The 20,566-nt window shown below is 40.6% G+C and overlaps 1 protein-coding gene across 1 annotated transcript; it reads right to left on the minus strand.

Annotated features, from left to right (window-relative positions):
• Nucleotides 1-376: 376 nt before the first annotated feature.
• Nucleotides 377-20,140, minus strand: FADS6 (fatty acid desaturase 6). The gene is made up of 6 exons (XM_007436421.3): nucleotides 19,481-20,140; nucleotides 13,759-13,925; nucleotides 9,752-9,932; nucleotides 8,415-8,602; nucleotides 7,395-7,574; nucleotides 377-6,661 (listed from the first exon to the last, which is right to left on the minus strand). Exons 1-6 carry the CDS (start codon nucleotides 20,010-20,012, stop codon nucleotides 6,512-6,514), a joined length of 1,398 nt encoding a protein of 465 aa, XP_007436483.3. The 5' UTR covers nucleotides 20,013-20,140; the 3' UTR covers nucleotides 377-6,511.
• Between the last annotated feature and the right edge of the window lie 426 nt (nucleotides 20,141-20,566).

Raw genomic sequence — 20,566 nt, forward strand, 5'->3', positions numbered from 1 at the left:
TTTTTAGTCCTGAAGAGAAACATTTATCTCTGTTTTGCTATTATAGGAGTTACATCTGGTGGGATTGCCTGCAAAGGAAAGCTAGGTTGGCGCCATCTCTGTCAGCAAGCAAAAGGCATGATAATGGTTGTTATTTTTTAATGTAGGTAGGTCTTGGGGTTCAAGCTGACATTGCTAAGTTTCTGAAGGCGATAGCAGCAAAATTATTTTAATGAGAGTTAGCCTGTGATAATATAATTTTTTTATATTATTCAGTATGTTTTATTGTTAACTATCTCGAGCATTATCTTTGGTGGAAAGTAAGGATATGCAGTAAGTTAAATACATACCTGAAAGAAAAAAAGTCAACAGAAGCCTCAAAAATAGAGCACAAGGGTTGTATAGCACCTTTCTTTATTCTCAGGATCTGGTATTCAACTCCACCATCCCTGGAACCTTAAGGGTTCTCTTTATGTTTCTCCATCATATGCAAAGTGATTCACATTTTTAAAAAATCTGATTCACAATTGAAATATATTTCCCTAAAATAGCATTTTTAAATACCCATTCCTGCATGCTGAGAGATTTTTCTGAAGTGAGGAGTTTTAGTCTTAATGCTGCGTGGAGCTTTTCAGGAGAGCAGCATAGCCCTAAGTTGGTGAGTCATCTACTGAGAAAAAGGTCTCTTTGGAAGCTGTGCTTTAAGTATAATTTTGTTATTACATAGCATGGCAAAGTGAATGCAAGTCTAAAAGCATGATCTGATTATGATGAAAGATCAAGGGAATGAGTGAAGGATATAAGAGGGATGAGAAGTTTGGAATGTGGGATAGACCATTTTTTGATAGCATCTTGAGTGGATCTTGGGGGAAATGGAAATGGAAGAAAATGAAGTAAGAGAAAGAAACAAGTGAAAGTACCGTGACTGGAGGAAGAGAAAGTTTGAGTCCTCCTGTATCAAAACTATTGATAGATAGATAAATCTCCAAACAGAATGAATAGTTAGGTGTACTAAAGAGAGAGGATGCAGAAGCTGCTTGGAATGGAGTGAAAAGAATTATGTTACAGAGTGCCACAGAATTGTGTGGAGTTACACGAATGACAACTATGAAAGAGTGCTTGGTGGAACAATGAAGTGAAATTCACTCTGGATGAGGAAACTGCATATAAAAATGTTTGTTGCAAAAAATGAGGATGAGAGACGAATGGATATAATGTGTATAGAGAGAAAAGGATTGTTTGTTGGTTTATTTATTGTTTGTTTATATGTGATTCTGAGTGGCAAACAAAGTTAAAAAAAGAACAGTACAACAAATAATAAAACCATAAAAACAAAAAGCAGTAGAAGCAGTAAAACTAGAAAACATAATTTGCAGAAGAGCACAGTCAAAAGGAGCAAGCAACTTAAACAGGGAAGTACAGTGGTACCTCTACTTATGAACACCCCTACTTACGAAATTTTCAAGATACGATCAGCTCCGGCCCCAAAAATTTACCTCTACTTACAAACTCGCCTCGACTTACGAGCCATTTTCCACCTGTGCCATGTGGACCGCGGCCATTTTTCCGCCCGTGCCACGTGGTCCACGGCCATTTTCTGTCCGTTCCACGTGGTCCACGGCCATTTTTCCACCCATTCCACATGGTCCGCGGCCATTTTCCACCCGTTCCACATGGTCCGCGGCCGTTTTTCCACCCCTGACACGTGGTCCGCGGCCATTTTTTCCGCCCTGCCGCGTGGTCTGCGGACGCCAGAACGGATTAACGGTAATTACATTGAACCTTATGGGAAAATGTACTTCGACTTGCGACCAACTCGACTTGCGATCAGAGTCACGGAACGGATTAAGTTCGTAAGTAGAGGTACCACTGTATAGTGCAACTTTAGGGCAAGCAGGGCATGTGCAGACCAGATTTTTGCTCTTCAGCAGATCATTAAGAAATGAATGTGAGAAAGTTTATTGTATGTTTATTTAGAAGAAGCAGTTTTGCAGTTAGATCCTCATGAATTCTCTCACATGATCAATCCACCACAAAATACTTCTTTTACAAAACACACTATACCTGTGTTTTGAACAACTGAACATTTTGTGCAAATAGAATTGAAGGTTGGTTGCTGAATGTAGTAAGAGTGGTATATGGTGGAAATAGAGTATGTGTGAAAATAATTGGTATGCTTAGCAAATGGCTCAAGACTGAGCAGGGAATGAGATAGCTGTGTGTGATGTCCCCTTGGTTGTTCAATGCTGCTGCTGCTGCTGCTGCTGCTGCTGCTGCTGCTGCTGCTGCTATTATTTGTATGCCACACTCTCAACGACTCTGGGCGACTATAGTATAAGGAATGTTTCTGATGATGTTAATGGTGTGTTGGTTGGAAACATAAATATACTTAAATGTTTGTCTGCAGATAAGGCTGAATTGTTGGCTGAGAACATGAATAATTTGCAGCCAGTGTTAGATTGTATGATGCACTGAGGAACTTGAATCTGCAGATTAATGTACCAAAGACCAAGGGAGTTGTGAACCATTGCAAGTTATACATAAATGGCATAAAAACCCTAGAACAAGTAAATGAATTTTTATATCTTGGCAATAAGTTTAGTAAAGGTGGTAAACTGGACTGAGAAATTTTAAGACGTGGAAGTATTGGTAGAAAGAGTTGGTAAAGTTTCTTTTGTGAAGAATGAATGTTCATTGGAAAAAAAAATGGCTGTGTATAAGAGTAGGCTTCTGCCAGTTTGTTATGTTGGAAATTAGAGTTGGGTATATTAGATGAAAAATGATGAATGTGAATGAATGAATGTGAATTTAATACAAAAGTGAGAGACCAGCATGAAATAAGTATTTTGAGGTGGTTTGGTCATGCATATAGAATTAATGAGGATCTAATTGTAAGACAAATATATGAAGGAAGAGTGAAAGATTGAGAGGAAAGGGAAGACTGAAAAAGTCATGTTGGAATTGATGAGAGTCTGAAAAAAATAAATTTAAAGAACAAAAAGCAATGTATGAAGCAGCATTTAGAACCAAAAGTTGGTTTGCAAGGATAAAAAGGTATGGAGAGATATACTGAATGGTATTGATGTAAAAGAGTTTTATCTATGTTTCCTTTTTTCCTTATCTCATGCCATTAATTTCTTTGGCTTAGTATTTCTGATTCCTCTTCTGTGCTCTGCATAATGATGCTTCTGAAGCATTACACAGAGTGCAAAATAGTGTGACACTTACATATATATGTCAGTGGATTTATCTGTTACGCTTAACTAGGGCTACTATCTATGGACTGCAGAACTACAGGCAACCACTAGATGGCAGTCGTTTTGTATCTCTTTGCTTCCCTCTTGTGGCTGTCTAGGTTTTTGCAGCTATATATGGTAGCCCTAGCTAAGACTCCATTTGTTTTACTACTGTATGATTTATTAAATAATGCACAACTGGCTGCAGATAAAACCCAATTTTGGCTTAGCATGTCTGAACCCAGCCAGAGTATACTTTATTCAATTTTAGTATCTGTTAAGGGTGGAATACTGTGAGCACTTAGCTGTGAATAAGCCCCATTGGCCTTAAGGGTGTTTGCTTCTAGCTAGATTGAATACATACACACATAGTTAAGCTTTATTCCAGACAGGATACAGCTGGTCAAACTTACTGTTTCCAAACTGAACCGTGATCATGTTAGCAGTATGTGGCAGTGGAATTGATTTTTCACACAATCTGAAACAAAATCAGAGTAAGGCTGGGTTGAATAATGCTCCCCCTTTTTCATCTTTGTGCCACTGGACTGGGAAGCCTTTAGAGCCTTGCAAATCACAGAATTGTGATGTTGATTAATCAAACCATTATAAAATGAGTTAATGTAGATGAATGGATAGGAAATTAAACCAACCCCATTCTGCCAGCTCAGGATTATTCCCTATGCAGTGTTCACTTCCAGTCTGAAATGATAAAGCCTTAATTTCACTCAGTGCCCATCAAATTGAAGGTTTCATTAAAAAACCAACTCTGTATGTTTTTAAAGGTTAGACTGGTTTCCAGAAATATATGTGAATGTTTAGAGGTATACTCTTCTCTGAGGACTTTTAATGCCTGTTGCTTCATTTGTCCTGAGCCAGACACCAAACTATGGTTTACTTTCATTTTCTATCCACTCAAGTGTATAGCTGGGTTCAGACATCACACTTAAAGCAGATTTATTAAGCATGTTTTATTCAATAAACCATAATGGTCTAGATTCACCCATGGTAAACTTATATCCTGATTTACCTGACACACTGATTGAGTTCATGTAACACCCTAAATCAATGAAGCAGGGTGAGGCCCTGTGAGTGTTAGGATAAGATTCTTCCAGAGTACAAGCAGGATGTAGGCTAGGCTGAGAAATCAGAAAGGGCATTCAACAAAGGGCACTGGGAAACCACTTTCATACTGTTGCCAACAAAGCTACCCAGATGTGTGCATGAAGTCACTGGAAGCTAAGCATAACTCAAAGGAGACTATTTTTCTTAGTATGGAACTGTTCAAAAGATATATATATATATATTCACACACTAAGTATCCACTCACAGATACATGTTTTCAGGATAGTGAAGTTATCTCTCTCTGTTCTCCATAGCTCAGCTTTAGCTTTCCCTTCCTGCTTTACCGTTACCCCTTCAGTTCTTAGTAATATTCCAGATTTCCCCAAACCAGTTTTTAGACGTTAAATGAATTGGGTAAAAGACAGAAATATATTTTCATTACCTATTTGAAAAGCACGTTCTCCTGATAGAAATGTTTCAGCAATATTAGGGATATATCCCAAGTGAAACTACTAACAAGCTGGAGAAAGTTAACAGTATGCACCTTCCTTCCATAAATAATAAACAGTGATCATTGGGCACGTCTCCAGAAAGGAAAAAAGGACCCTTGGGTAGAAACAAGAGCAGAATACATAGATTCCCAGCATACATGATCGTTTAGCTAATTTTCATGTAATAAATACCCAGGCAACATATAATAAACATGTGGATGTTCATTCTTTAAGAAGATTCCTTACACCTGCATGCTGCATAAACATTTGCATAAACATTTTTTACCTTGAGAACAAATAACTGGTTTTGACCTAGCAGAGAACATGGTGATCGTGCCAGCTCATCAGGTCAGAGTTTACTTCAGAATATTTTTTCAAGGCTATCTAGTTGCTATTGCCTGCCTAATCTGCTTGCTTTATACTTTTCCTTTTAGTATCCAAAAGGAAAAGTGGATTGGGTAATAATTTAGTGGACTGGGTAATAATTTAGTCCCTCTTTGCATATATACCACCATCTTCTTCAGCAGGAACTTTCATACAGTCCTTCTTTGCATCACTTTTGTTAATAAAAGTTCCACTGGTAATGATAGTTCTGTTCCCTTCAACCATTTGCCATCATGTTTTGGATAAACTTTTTTTTTTTGCTTTTTGCTTTTTGCAACAGGAGAAATTTTAATAAAGTCTCCTTCAAGTCAAGCTCAACTCTTGGTGACTTCAATAACGGATCCATGTATTGGGGGGGGGGGTTGGCAATAGTACAAAAGTGGCTTACTATTGTTGTCTTCCAGGGTAGTTTCTGACTTCCCAGTCTAGCCCTCAAACCTGGGATTCCCTGGAGGTTTACCATCTAAGCACACACTAGGCCTGACCCTCCTAAGCTTCCCAGCACAGTCAAGGTAGGCTAGGGGCTGTCACCTTGAGGGTATGCTAAAGATAAAAATCCATTAAGCATGTGGCAAGACGTACCTCTTTACAATACGAAGGTCCCACGTGATTAGAGTTCTGTGAGTATCAGTCCAACAGTCAATGCAGTATTTTCGTGTTTCTTTATGCTCCCAAAGGAATTAACCTCTAGGAAAACCTTCCTCAAATAGTTTCTTTCCAGGTGTTCTTTCCAGATGTTATAGAATTTCGGAAAATCCCATGCTAGCTGGCATTCTGATAATTGGCGTTTCTGCATATCTAGAAGGCACCAATTGGGGAAGGCTGCTCTAAAGAAATACATCTATTGCAGAAATACATATATTTCCTCCACTGTGGATTTCAGATCAGTTAGCAGCAGTGATCTATGTCATCTGTCTGAGTCTTACACCCAAGATGAGGAAAAGAAATTGCTACACACAACTTTTCAAAGTTTTCACTGTACGAATGTCTTTTAACTTGGAAGTTATCTTAGTGTAAGAGGAAGAATGTTAAATAGCCCTTATAATTCCCTCCCTTAAATTGCAGAATAGCAGAATGGAAATGATCCATTAAAGATAACAGTGTGCAAAGATTAGTACAGCAGAGAAGAAAAGCAAAGGTGGTACATCAGAATCAATTGGAGCTATTGATTTTCCCCTGTGACCCATTACTGGGCAGCTGGATCCAGTATCTAAAGATAATTTTTGCTTGTCCCATATGGAAGACATAAAAGACATACTGATTTTCTCCACGATAACTTAACTTGGGCTTTAAATGCATTGATCTGGGAAAAAGAAACCATGCTTCCTTAAGGCTCTATCTCTAGCCATAAAGGTAACATTACTGAATCCCAACAAGTTCAGAAATAGGAGGTGCATGGACCATCAGTTCTTCATATCTGTCCAGGAACAGCTTCAAGCGGGACCAGTAAGAATCCTCATTGTATCGTAAATTCTTCTTTTTCAAATACTGAGAAACCACAGGTTTTATCTGAAATGGGAAGGTAAGGTTAGTATTACAGTAATTACTTGTTTTTATTATTGATTAGGATAGGCCCAGAGCCAAATATAGAGAGCATCATTGGTCAGCTAAAAATGACAGAAATTTTTAATGGCTGTTTTAAAGGTTTTGAGATATTGTCTTTTGTGTTTAACTTGCCTTCAATATATATTTAGCAATATATACAACTGAAATATGTATTAATTAAACAGTATAGACTGGAAGCTTTAGCAACCTCTGAGGTACCTGCAATTTTATCTTCTTTAAGAGATGCTGCACTTGAATAGTAACCAACAATTTTGTTATATAAAGTATTAAAAAGTAAAATGAAATCTAGTATTAGCTATATATTTGATCTGTGGAAGGAAGAATTAGAATATCCAATTGTGGAAAATCAATGAGTACAGGTATTAAAAATATGAAATATATTTCTTATAATACAAAAATGAAACTTATTCTTCAGAAAATATTATTTCAGGCCTATTGAATGGGATTTGTAGTTTTTGCCCAATGCCCCATTTCAATCTCAAAGCAGCCTGAACTCTGGTAAAACTAATTTCTGACCAAGAACATATGTTTTTTCTGTTTCTGAAGGATAGGATTTTGGCCTATATGAAACTCATCATCTGTTAATTACATACTCTTCTCTTTGCAAGTAAATATTCAACAGACATTTATTTTGCCCCATTAAAATGCCCATTCCAGCTGCTATTCAACCTCGTACCTTTAGGCACATGTTATCAGAAAAAGTTGGGAAGAGATGATGCTCCACATGACAACTAATGAGTGAATGTCCAAAAGCCCAGTCCAGCAGAGGATTTCGAGGCAAATTGAGAACCCCGCAGCTCATCATGTGGATTCGTTTTGGCTTCTTATCAGCTGAAAACATGGGGAGGCCAATATGCTAAAGATAAACCACAAATGTTAGTTTATTAGGAAGTCAGGAAGCCAAAAATCTTGGATAGCAATGCTGTCAGCCAAGAAGGATTTTTAACTGTGAAAAGGAACATCTGAATGATTTGTCCAAATCCTTTGCAATTTTATTGATTTCACTCTGTGGAATATTTGGAGAAAAACTCACACAAAAAGGGAACAGGTATGAACAAGGGACAGAAAACATGTAGCCCTCTACATGTTACTGAACTCAGCCAGCACAGCCAGTGGAGACAGATGTTGGGAATTCAGCAACATTTGGAGCTCCAAGCTCCCCAACTGCAAATTAGAATCTTTCTGAGAAACACTCAGTATTCAGCATTTAATTTTATGACAAAAAGAAAGAAGGGAAGGAAGGAAGGATACAGTCAAATACCTGGAAGCAAGTCTCACCAAGTTTATGTAAGACTATATTTATTAGAGTTCAGGACAATCTGAAACTCTACCATATTTTCCCAGTGTTTTTTTTTTAACCAGAAAGTATCTATTAAGGAATGAGTGATGAAATGACTGCTCAATACTATCTGGTACTTCTAAGAAGCCTACAGCTAGAAGCATGCTTACTTTTACATGACTATGCACAAGATCATCGCCTCAACGCAATCTTTTAGCACACCCACATACAGCAAAATCATTGAAAATGGTTGTTCTAATTGACTTGAAAGAGTCTCCAAAATCCCCTTTCTCAACCTCTTTGGTTTCCCAGTCAATGGGAAAACATGGGCACTTTACCAATGCAGGCATTTATGAGTCACAGTGAAGGACGCCACGTTGTAGATTTCTTTATACAGTATAGGGTTGGTAGCCTTACCTGGAAGATATTAACATGGATGTACGCATGGGCGAGGAGAGCACGTGTGATCAGCATACAGCCAAGAGCATACCAGGTAGATTGGAACCCTGAGACATTAAGCAGCAGCCAATAATGGGCATACAGACCAATGAATATACAACAGAGAGTCCGAATGGCAGTTCTCAGTTCAACTTCTGTGAGTAAACCTATGGAAACATCAGTTAGTGAGTAGGGAAGCTACTGTGTCTTCTTGTTGCTACTCTGTAGATAAGTGGTATGAGAAATTGCGCTGAGGCTGAGAAAGGGAAAGGGGTATTTATTGAGACAAACAATTGAGAGATGGAAGAGGACGTTACAGACTTATCAAAGAAATGGATACTTAGTCCATCATGCAAACAGCCTTGAAGAAAGAAATTCAGAGACCTTGCCTAATGAACTCACTAATAAGGAATGACTAGAAGTTTCCTCTCATCTGTTCTCAAGATCTTACACTCTAAGCCCTAATCCTTAGCTTTAAAACTAATTTTAAAAAGTCTATATCCTTGATTGTGCTCTGCAGTTAAGGGGCTTGACAAGGGGCTGCTACTATGGGAAATCACACTGCTATGGAACGTGGAAAGGTAGTGCAGGTTTGGTGTAAACTACCGTTTCTCCCTTAAGTAATTTTATATCTGCTGAACTGCAACCACAATTTTTTGCAAGCTGACATCATTTAGGAGATATCTGGTAAGATTTAGGACAGGGCTACAAGGTTTAAAACGTCCAAAAAAAGTGCTTTGAAAGAAGGAGTTCAAAATTGTCCTTTGTGCTATTTTTTTGATGGCCTGGAACTCCCAAAAGAAGAAAATAAAGATAGAGTTTCCCCTGTGAGATGTATTGCAGCTTGGGGGGAGGGAATAATGTAGTTGTTCTGGGGAAAGGATCAGATACCCCTTTCCCCAGTGTTCATTCTCTGATCAAATGTGAAATTCTCTTTTAAAAAAAAAATCAGGAGGCCTGATCATAATCTTTCAAAATCTGGCCTTTTTTTTTTTTTTTTTAGCATAGATGTCTATTTTTTAATTGAACAGGAGCAGAGGGAAGCACATATCCAATAACATATCAAATAATCTAATTTATGTTGCAAGCTGCTAGGTTGATAGCTTTATTTCATGGAAGAAGGTTTAGGCTGGTTTATCTTTATTCATTCTACTTCTCAGATTCTTTCAAAGGCAGGATACTACATATGGTGAGCTACAGTGACAAACAATATGAATGAATGAAGACATTTAATTGCATTCTACATTTAACACTGTAAAACTAATGAAGAAAAGGGTATACTAATTAGTAAAAGGATTCAGAGGACAGTAACATACCAATAGCCACTAAGGGAGTGATAATAGGTACAGCAATAGGTGCAATGAACATGTAAACATAACGATTCAGGAAAGGAACCTTCCATGTACTGGAATCCCCAAGGCCAATGACGTTTGTATAAGCATGGTGCATTTTTACATGGTTGTAGGACCCCCGTTCTGCTGTGAAAGCGGAGCAAACCTGGAGGAGAAAGAAATGGTAAGTAAAGAACACTGCATTAGCCCACATATGTATATGTACCATCTATGGTACCCAACAGACTCCCATCACCCAAGAAATGATGAACTCCAGCATGATACTGAATGATCGGAGTTGCAGTCCAACATAGTTGGAAGGAACCAAGATGAGGAAGGCTGTAGCTGATCATGCATTTAGGACTCAAATGAAGATCTCCAAAGTTGCGTTTCTAAATTTGATTGTTGCTTGTTAGAGTGTGACAGTTTTAAAACAATGCTGATAAGACCATAAATCTTCAAATCACTTAATTCAGAGGAGACCTTTGACTTAAACAAGAATAGGTGGGATAAGTGGTTTCACCGTAGTCACCCTCAGAGGTTTATAACGTAGCAGTGGAGACATTTCGTCAGCCTATGTCATCCAATTATACGTAAAACATTTACAGCTCAGAACTTGTTATTCTCCAGATACTCTGACTCAGTTTCCACAGACTAATGCCACTGGCCATGCTAGCTGGGATTGAAGGGAAGTATAATTAGAAATATAATTTCCAAATCATGAGAAGTAATTGTTCTACTTTATTCTGGTTTGGACAGATCTCATCTAGATTTGTGTCCAGATCTCATTTAGATTTCTGTGCCCAGTTCTGGGAACCACACTTTAAAAGCATCCAAAGAAGCTTCAGAGAACAGCAGTATGGATAATGAGGGAGCTCAGACCTCTCTTTATGAAGAGAGAGATTGATGTGGTTGGGCATGTTTAGCCTTGAGAAAAGACAAATGCAAGATAGCACTCTTCAGATGCCCAAAAGTATGTCAGATCCAAGTAGGTCAAGGCTTGTTCTCTCTCGCTCCAGAGTGCAGGAGACAGAATAATGGAGTTACACGGCAGATGATGATTAAATGTTACAGAAACAGTAAGAGCAATTCAAAAATGGAACCAATCATGCAGAGAAGTGTTGGGCTGCCTTCACTAGATGTGTTCAAGTGGAGACTAGATCGCCATTTGTCCAGAATTCTTTAATTTGGGTTCCTGCACTAAGCAGGATATTGGACCTGATGGCCAAAATGGTCCCTCCCAATTCTGTGATTCTATGAAATCCAAGCACAAAATCCCTAAGGTACCAGTTTGCCTATCTTGCTATAGTTTGTCAGCCATTTTTAAAACAGAAAACCCACTTCAGGGAAAAAGAAACAGCAGTTGGGAGCCACAGAAACAGATTCAGAAGGTGTTTTTTTTCCCAAGCAGCTCCCCAAGTTGCTCCCTTCTACTGCAGAGTTTCACATGTTTGTGTAAGTATGCATTTAATATACCCACACCACTCCAAAATACTAGAGGTTTGGAAACAGAAAATAGGCAAAGTATTTTCTGTTCTCTGAGGGCCATTCAGTTATTCTAATTGTGAACAGAAATATCCTTTCCTGCTCCACATGTGATACAGAATACAAAAGCACTTCACCTGGGTCAATAAATGAGCTTCCTAAAATGGATCAGGTATAAATAGTCTTCATTTACTCTTTACACTTACTTCAACTGCAATGCATTACTGGTTGAGTTCTGTGAATCTGTTTTTTCCAAGAAGTACCTTTTCTTGGGGTTTGTATGCTGGCTATTTCCCACCCATCCTTTTCAGATAAAAAAATAAAAATGTAATTATCTCCTTTGATTTACATGCAAAAAAATATTTTTGATCTCCTTGGAATGCTTTTGAGAAGAAATAGATTATTGACTATTGGATTACTTCAAGGTGCTCCAACCATTTGTCCTTCAGTGGTACAGAAATCCCCCCAATCAGCACAAGGCCAGATTGGAGCCGAGTGAATTAAGTAGTTCTCTTTTGTTGTGATGTGCAATACAGCTTCCTACATTTAATTACAAATACTATTAAAGGCTATTAAATATATCCAATTCTACCAAGTTGCAAAAACACAATAGAACTAGCTACTACCAATTGTGGCACAACTTTTATTAGTTTTTGTGGCCTAACAAGAGAAAGGTGGAGAGGATTTTCAAATGTATTAGTGCAATTATCCATCATCATCCAGTAAAAAAGGAAAGAGAACTTTACCAGACTAAGATAAGATTTCTGGTTCCTGCCATGGCATAACTGACAAATTTAATTAGTTAATTAACTGGGAGGTGGGATGTCTTTGTCCCTAAGGGGTTATGTCCAAATAACTCAACAATATATTTACGGAATATCAAGAAATTCTCAAGTGCCAACTATTGATATTCTTCACAATATAAATAACATGCCTCCTTTTAAAAATCCAGATTGCAGATTTAATCTTCCTGGCAGCTGCTATAATCTCTCTGATCTTAAGTAGCCATTATTAGTTTAATCACTGGTATTATTACTTCATTATTATTGCATTCACACAAGCAATAGACCAATGTAGCACTGAGCTAGACTTTCCCTCCCAGAACACCAAAGAAACCAAATCTGGAAACATTATACTTTGGGTTGTATGAATCTGGCAAATGTGGCTTGTGCATCATGATTTATTTGCATAAATCAATTTACTGAGATTCCTAAACCCAAAATTATTTCAACAAACCATGCTTAAAGCAAATAATGACTTAACAAACATTCAAACCACCACCCTGTCAAGAAATACTTCTTTAAAACTGGACTCCAGTCAATGACTAATCTAAAATTAATCTAGGCTGAGACCAGGACTGTTCATAATGCATTGTACTGAGAAATGAGTTCTAAGCACCAAGGTTCATGGATCCTGCTGCAGCCTTATTGGCATAAATGGAAACTTGCTCACTATTAAGCCCTATTATATGAGGCATACCTTATCCTTCCCCTCCCTATCCCTGATTTCCCTATACTGTACCTGTGGAAAGTGCTGTTACAGGAAATTACTGTGAAAGTGGCAGCCTATTTCACAAAATCTTTCATCTCCCTTGCATATGCAAAGTAAATTACCCTTATTCCTCAATACCCCAGATGCAAGTGGGACTCTGGGGCCAAGAAAGATTTATTCTGCACCATGGAAACCATGATAGATCTTAGATTTTCATACTCAGGAATTATAGGACAGCATTCATTTTAGGGATTTGAAATACCAGCTCTGGATTAATTCAGAAGTTTAGGTAAATAAAGAGGTGACTTGAATTATTCCTGAGTGAATCAGATTTGGGGAATCTGGCTGTCATATATGTCATATATATATATGTCATATATGCTGACTTGGAATCATGATAAGCACAATTGCTGGGCTTGCATCTAATATCAACCCCTAAACCACAATTTACAAACCACAGTTGCCAGATGTACATGATACTAAATTAAACCAGACAAGTCACATTGTGGCTTAAGGGACGTGTTGCCTCAGTTTGTGTATCTCTATAAAAAACAGAAATGATGAACATCCTCTTATTTTATAAGGGATAATATCAAGGTAAGTGAGAACTTCTGAATTTCAAAGAGTTTAGTAATTAGGGCCAGGTAATTTAGGCATAGAAATATCCCCGTGCATTTCCAAATAATTCTGCAGTGAGTCATTGATGGTGGACTATACTAAAATTTGACAATCCGGGATGGGCAATTTTCAAAGAACAAAATGGCCATGTTCACTTTCTTGTTAAATGTGATTGTAAACCACCAGAGTTGCATAATTTTAGCAGTATGTAAATGAGATAAATAAATGCATACAGTTGTTTGGTTTAGCTTATGCAATTTATGCAAGTTTTGTCAGTTTTTCATCTTGGATGAATATACCACAGAAATGTTACCCTGCTTTTTATCTTGGATGAATATACCACAGAAATGTTGCCCTGCTTTTTATCTCTCAGAGAATAGGAGTAGCTAAAAACAAACCTCAATGAAGAATATGTTCCATAATTTCCCCCACAATTTGGACTCCATCAGAGCATTGTGGCTAGCCAAGTGGCTTGCCTTCACAGTGATTGTATGATGGGCCACACCCAGGATAGCAATGCCCAACAAGAACACAAAAGGATTGCTGGAACGCAGAAGCAGGAATCCTGGAAATGGAAAAGAAACATTTAGAATCTTTCTAGATACAAGCAAAGAATGCAACAATGCAGGTCAGATTAATGTCATTTACCCATTTTCTTGGCAGTCTTGACAAATACAATTTGATACCTAGGTTTAGTTCAGAGCTACAGGAGAGAGGGAGAACACCTTCTTGGGTACATAAGAACATAAGCAGTGCCTGCTGGATCGGACCCCTGGCCCATCTAGTCCAGCAGCCTGTTCTCACAGTGGCCAATCAACTGCACAAGGAAGCCCACTAGCCTCCCAGCAGATGGCCTTCAGAGGCATCACCCTGCCATCAAGGCTAACAGTCATGGATCCCCATGACTTCCATGAATTGGTCCAACCCTTTTTTGAAGCCAGCCAAACTAGTAGCCAGCAACACATCTTGTAGTGCTGGATTCCAAAGTTTGATTATGTAATTTTTTCCCTTTTGTCTGCCCTGATTCTTCCAGGATTCAATTTCATTGGGTAGCCCCTGTTTATAGTATTTTGGGAAGGGGAAAATAGCTTTCCTCATCCACATTATCCACACCATGCATAATTTTGTACACCTCAGTTATGTCCTCTCTCATTCACCTCCTTTCTAGTCTAAAAAGTCCCAAATGTTGAAAACTGTCTTCATAGGGAAGCTGCTCCAGCCCCTTGATCATCATAGTTGCCCTCCTCTGAACCTTCTCTAACTTCACTATATCCTTTTTGAGCTGCAGCAACCAGAACTGGACACAGTATTCCAGATGTGGGCATTATAATATTGACAATTCTATTTTCAATACGATTTCTAATTATCCCTAAGATGTTGTTGGCCTTTTTTATAGTGGTTGCACACTGTGTCAACACTTTCATTGAACTGTTTATCATTACTCCAAGATCTCTTTCCTCATCAGTCACTGCTAGCTCTGATCCCATAAGTTTGCATCTATAGTTAGGATTTTTGGCTCCAGTGTGCATCACTTTACACTTCCTCACATTGAATGATGTCTAACATTTTGATGCCCACTTGTGCAGAGATCCTTTTGGAGCTGTTTGCAGTCCCGTATTGTTTTTACCACTCTGAACAATTTGGTGTCATAAGCAATCTTAGCTATTCCACTAGTCACACCCAATCCCAGATCATTTACAAATATGTTAAAAACCACCAGTCCTAGGACAGAACCTTGGGGGACCCCACTAGTTACATATCTTCATTGTGAGAAATATCCATTTACTCCTATTCTTTGTTTTCTATTCTTTAGCCAGTTGCCTGTAGATAGGTAGACAGAATACAGGAGACTGGTTTGCTGTTTACAGTTTAGTGAGGCTTAACGCTTTAAGGATTGCTTAATTGTGGGTTATACATAGATTTCTGTTTTTTGAGGATCCAGCAGGGCATTTCAGTTGATCCAGAGCTCTTGTTATTCAGCACTTTTCTCGCTTGAAGCAATGGTAGATTTGTGGGAATTCTGGGAGTTGCAGCCCCAACCCATTTGAAACACAAACCATATTTGAAAGGCAGGCCAGAGGTTGAGAAGGCTGCAGCATGATAATCTTTAATATCTCTCTCCCAGTTATAATTAAATAAACATTCTTTAAAATATATAACTAAAGACCCAATTTTACCCATTTTTGAGTTCAATACTTTAGGGAATATGATGCATTTATTTTGTCTGAACCATCCATTCATAGAAAATTCAGTATGACCATCTCTGTCTATGCAAGGCCATTCCTTGAGACAAGGTGGTATTGTCACATTCTAGGATGCGAGCAGATAGGATGACATGACAGTAATGATTCCATGTTTTAGCCTCTTACAGATCTGCTATCACATCTGGTTCTAATCTGATGTTAGAAAGCATTATCCTCATATCTCCTATACAAAAATAATGTATATCTGCCAGACATGACTTTCATGGGGTAAGATTAGCCCAATGTTAGTGGAATAATTGATTAACAGTATAAGCAGGCACCTTGTTCTATTAATAGTCTCAATGAATATTTGTCCAGCCTAGGAATAATTGAAGGACCAGGGTTCATCTTGCAGCATAGCATAATGTTGCTATATTTATAGGTGCAAAGCATTTTATTAACAGCAGTGCTTCTCCCTAGTTGTCAGTCTCTTCATCATATATCAAATGAATCATATAAGATACTCTTGGACAAAGTGATAGCCATTTTTTATCTCAGGAGACAGGAGAATCTGGCATGCATATCGTATCTGGGTCCTGCCCTTTCTTCAAGGAATTTATTGCATTATCCTATTTTATCTTCAAAATAAACATGCAATATAAATAAGGCCAAGAGATTGTGGCTGACCCAAGGTCTCCAATGGAGATACATGGAAGAACAGTGTGAATCAGAACTGGAGCCTTCCTACTAAATTTGAGTAAAGGCATAACAAAAATTTGCCCTACAGAATAAAGAACTTGTTTTCAGAAGTTCTCCAAAAAAGAATAGTTCTAACTTCATTGATACTTTTGTTTGGGGTCCTATTTCAGCTTCCCCAGCCTCGTGCCTTCCATATGTATTAGGCTACAGTACATATCATTCCTATCCGCATGGCATTTAGCTAGGTTGGCTAGGGCCAGAAAGTGCTACAAACCAAAATATCTGCCTGATATCAGATTGGAGAAGGCTCTCGTATAGTATATAATGTTTGGGTGGATTGTTATTGGGTAATGTGGTGAGACAGTTTGTTCACATCCAATGCATTTTAGGTATTCTATTCTCATGAGTACTTCAGAAGAGAAAAGTGTTTCAAATCTGCCCTTAGGACAGTTCTTTGGGGAAGCCAAGCTGTCATGCTTTTCTTCCCTGAGTTCTTGTTGCAGACCTTTCTGACATAAAGGGTAACATTTTAGAGTTTCACTAACTGTAGGACTATGTAGCAAAATAAAGGCACTGAAGAATACAGAGATGGGTCACCTCTGTCTTATCTGGAATTCATCATCTTAGATCAACAGTACTACTCCCACAGCACAATGATTGCTTAGGGCTCATCCACCCTGCTTGCTCTGGTGTGGGGACTGCCCATATGCAATTTCTCAAAAGGAACGCACTGCACTGTCCTCAAACCTCCCTGCCCCGGGCCACCACAAAGGCAGCCTCTGCTCATTTCTCGCTCCTCTGTAAAAACAATGCTTTTATATTTCTGTTGGCGCAAGCTGAGCCAAGGGGTTAGCAAATCATTCTCAGCAAAGTTTGGGGAAAAGGAAACTATCCTGCTCCTATTGGCCATTCTCCCCTCCACTGCCTGGCTTCTGGTTTTCAGGGCCATTCACCTTTCGGCAGTGGGCAGTCAAGGCTCTCTGCTGAGCAAAATACCCATCTCTCACACTTCTCTTCCTAACTGATGGGAGACAGGAAAGTGAGAGAAGAAGGAAACTTCGGGAGGCTGGCTATTTTGGCACTAAGAGGACCCCCAACACAAGTTTCCTGCAGGGTGCTTCCCTGCAGTACAGCTGCTGCCACCACAGTATAGCTTGCACTGAAGTAGGAGAAGTTTTTAGTACACGAGTTCATTGGTGACCCTAGAGACCGTTGGACATGTGTCATATTGACATGTGTCAACAGCAGATCAGTAACATGTGTCAAGACCAGCTCTTGCAACTGGGGAATATCCAACCCCAACTCCACAACTTTGATACCCCCACACTGAACTCATGAGGGCCACGCTTGACACATGCTGCTGCCCCACTTCTATGCCACAGACTCATGTTAAGCTGATACATGTCCAGTGGTCGAGTGGCAGAGTGCTTGATATATGTACAAAACGCTGCTTCCCCGCAGGGTTACTGGCAGTTCTGTGCTCGGCTTCTCCGCAGGTCTGCCAGTTCTGTAGGCCTTCTCACAGGGCTGCAAGATCCGGCAGACCTGCAAGGAAACCACAGGCAGCTTCATTATGGAACTGCAATGAAATGACCCACAGTTTCCTCCTAGGGCTGTGGCCAGTACTTCTTCACAGAACAAGTCACGGGCAGCTTCACCATGGAGCCCACGGCACAGCTGTTAGAAGCCCCACAGTGAAACTTTCCAAATTAAAGCAGCCCATGGAGTTCTTATGCCAGCGTCCCTGGGCAGCTTTGCCATGCACTTCCTCCCCATTTTCTTTCCCTGTAGGAAGGAAACTAAAAAGATTTGTTGTCCCCCCCCTTTTCCCCACCAGGCAGCAAGAGAAGAGGGAGAGAGAAATGGAGGAGAACAGCTCTTTTGTGGCCAGTTCTCCAATTCCAGGGAGTGCCATTCCCTGGGATTGGAGATCTGACAGCAGAAGGGTCACTGTTTTCTGCAGCCAGTAACTGGCATCAAAGGAGGTGTTCCCCACCCCTCCCTGCTTCTGGTGTGGACAAAACACCTGGTCTGCTTCATTGCCAAGGCAAAGTAGGGGTTGGAAGTACAGTCAGAACTTCCTTAAACTGGCAGAGTTTTCTGCTGTCCAAACTAGAAAGCAACACCTTAGTGTTGCCATGCAGAACAACCCTTAAACCAATAGCGTAGTGTCGTAGTTAAGACGTTGAAGCCCAGATTCAAGTTCCACTCAGCTATGGAGCTTACTGGGTAACTTTGAGCTAATCACTCTCAACCCAGCTGTTTCACAGGGTTGCAGGAAATAAATACAATAAATCGAGGTAATGCAGTTTTAAATTACTGTAGAAAAGTTCATCCACTATCATTCTCCTTGTTTAATACATTTTGCCACATATGCCTTGAAACTAAACTTGAATGACAAACTCTTTAAGAATCTGTCTTGTTCCAATGTCAATGATGATAGCACTGGAATAGTGCTTATACTGGCTTATTTTTAATATATGTCCCAATACTGTCTCTTTTGTATTGCACATCAGACAATATTAAGCCATGTTGCTAAATGAAAATTGTTGCCAGCATGCCAAAAAACAAACAAACAAACCACCCACAGGCTGCTGCACTTGAGATCAGGCAAAATTTCCATTTCATCTTGCCCATCCCTTGGTAGACAGGCAGAAATTCCAAATAAACTCTTAAGTAGGACAAGATTTCATTGCTAGATGCTGCTCAGCCATCAGGATTACACACTTTCTTAGTTTCCAAAAGAGCAGTTGTGTTATTTTTTTCCTACATGAAGATTAACATATTTATTCCTGCATACACATGCATGAATCACATCCATTTCTATACCAGCTTCTGCAATAAGGAATCTGTTATTCTTTAAGGTGCTGCCATGTGCTTTGTTATTTTTCCTCAGTGGCTTTCCCAGTTACATCACCTACCCAGACACCAACCAGGCCACCAACTGGATCTTCGACCTACACTGGGGAAGAAGTAACACCCCCACCTTAAGGACTGTTCCGGGGCAGCCTGCCTGAAACGTGCCTCTCTGTCTTCAGAGAAGGATAACCAGCGGTCTTTAATCCCAACCTTCTCTGGCCAGGGGATAGCCTCAACTCTACCGAACGGGAGGACCGGTAGGACGGGCAGGCGGCTTAATGACAGTGGATTTCACAGAGTAGAACCCAACGTGGAATTACAGGACCCTCCCGCCCACCAAACACGGTTAAGCAGCGTCCGGCGGGAGCCCCTTCCTTACCTAGCGGTAGGCTGAGGAAGTTCAGGGCAATAATGGTGTCATCCACGCCGTGCCTCTCCCACCAGCTGCTGTTCTTCACCACCCTGTGTACCAACTCAGAGAGCTCCCCCATCAGGGTATCGTCGGAGCCCCTCGTCTCTCCAGGGGGCTGCAGAGTCTCCGCCGCTCTTCTTTGCAACATGACCACCTCTTGCTTCGGAGCAGGGAGCCTCACATTTTCATCCGGGGCCGAGCCGGGTCGGGTGGGCCTCCCGCCTTGTTCTGCGGAGACCTCCTGCTGCTGCCCCGCGGCTTTGCTGCAGCCGTTGGGCCGTTGTCGCTGGACGGCGTCGTTCGAGGAATCCCCTCGTCCTTGGCCCTCGCCTTCCTCCTGGAGTCTCCCCTCCGCTCGGCGGCTCGGAGGAGCGTCTCCTCCCAGCCGAGCGATGCCCACGACACCTGCTCCCTCCCTGGGCCGCTTCGGTTTCTCTCGCTCCACCTCGCCTCGTTCCCGCTTCTTCAGCAGGGAGGTCTCCTCCCACCGGGGCTCCATCTCCCGCAGAGTCAGGACGCCGATGCCCTCGCGCCGTCCGCAGAATGCGAGAGCGCGCGGGGCTGTCCCGGGAAGGGCAGCGGCAGAGGAGAAATGTGGGTGGCCTTTTTGGCAGCAGCTCCACCACAGCGTGCAGTCAGACTCGCTCGCCGGGCTGGAAGCTCCGAGTGCTTAGCTAAGCAGACAGTCCTGCTTGCCCGGAGGAGCTGCCCCCAGTCCCAGGCTAGACGCTGCCGCTGCTTGTTTTCCATTCCAGCGCAGCGCTGCTTATCAGGAGCCGCTTATTCCGACCCAAGGACCTCCGCGAGGTAAAAAGGACTCTGTTGGAACCTGCAGGAAGACGGAGGTCCAGAGCGTCCCAGCCTTCACGGGCTCCACAGCCGCAGGGTGCCGCTCCTTGCCTTCGCCCTAACGGTTCCTGGCCCTGTATTTTGAAAAGACATCCTGGGTTATCTTCCTCTATACCGCAGGCTGTGTATAGCATGTAACAGATCAACAGTGGCTTGCAAATGCTAGGCAGCAAAAGAACCTTATGAGGTTATAATGAATTCAGC

The sequence above is a fragment of the Python bivittatus genome, unplaced genomic scaffold (assembly GCF_059951505.1).
Source record: "Python bivittatus isolate LINGU-HERP-01145 unplaced genomic scaffold, Pbiv_v1 ctg000080_np1212, whole genome shotgun sequence".
Taxonomy (NCBI): domain Eukaryota; kingdom Metazoa; phylum Chordata; class Lepidosauria; order Squamata; family Pythonidae; genus Python; species Python bivittatus.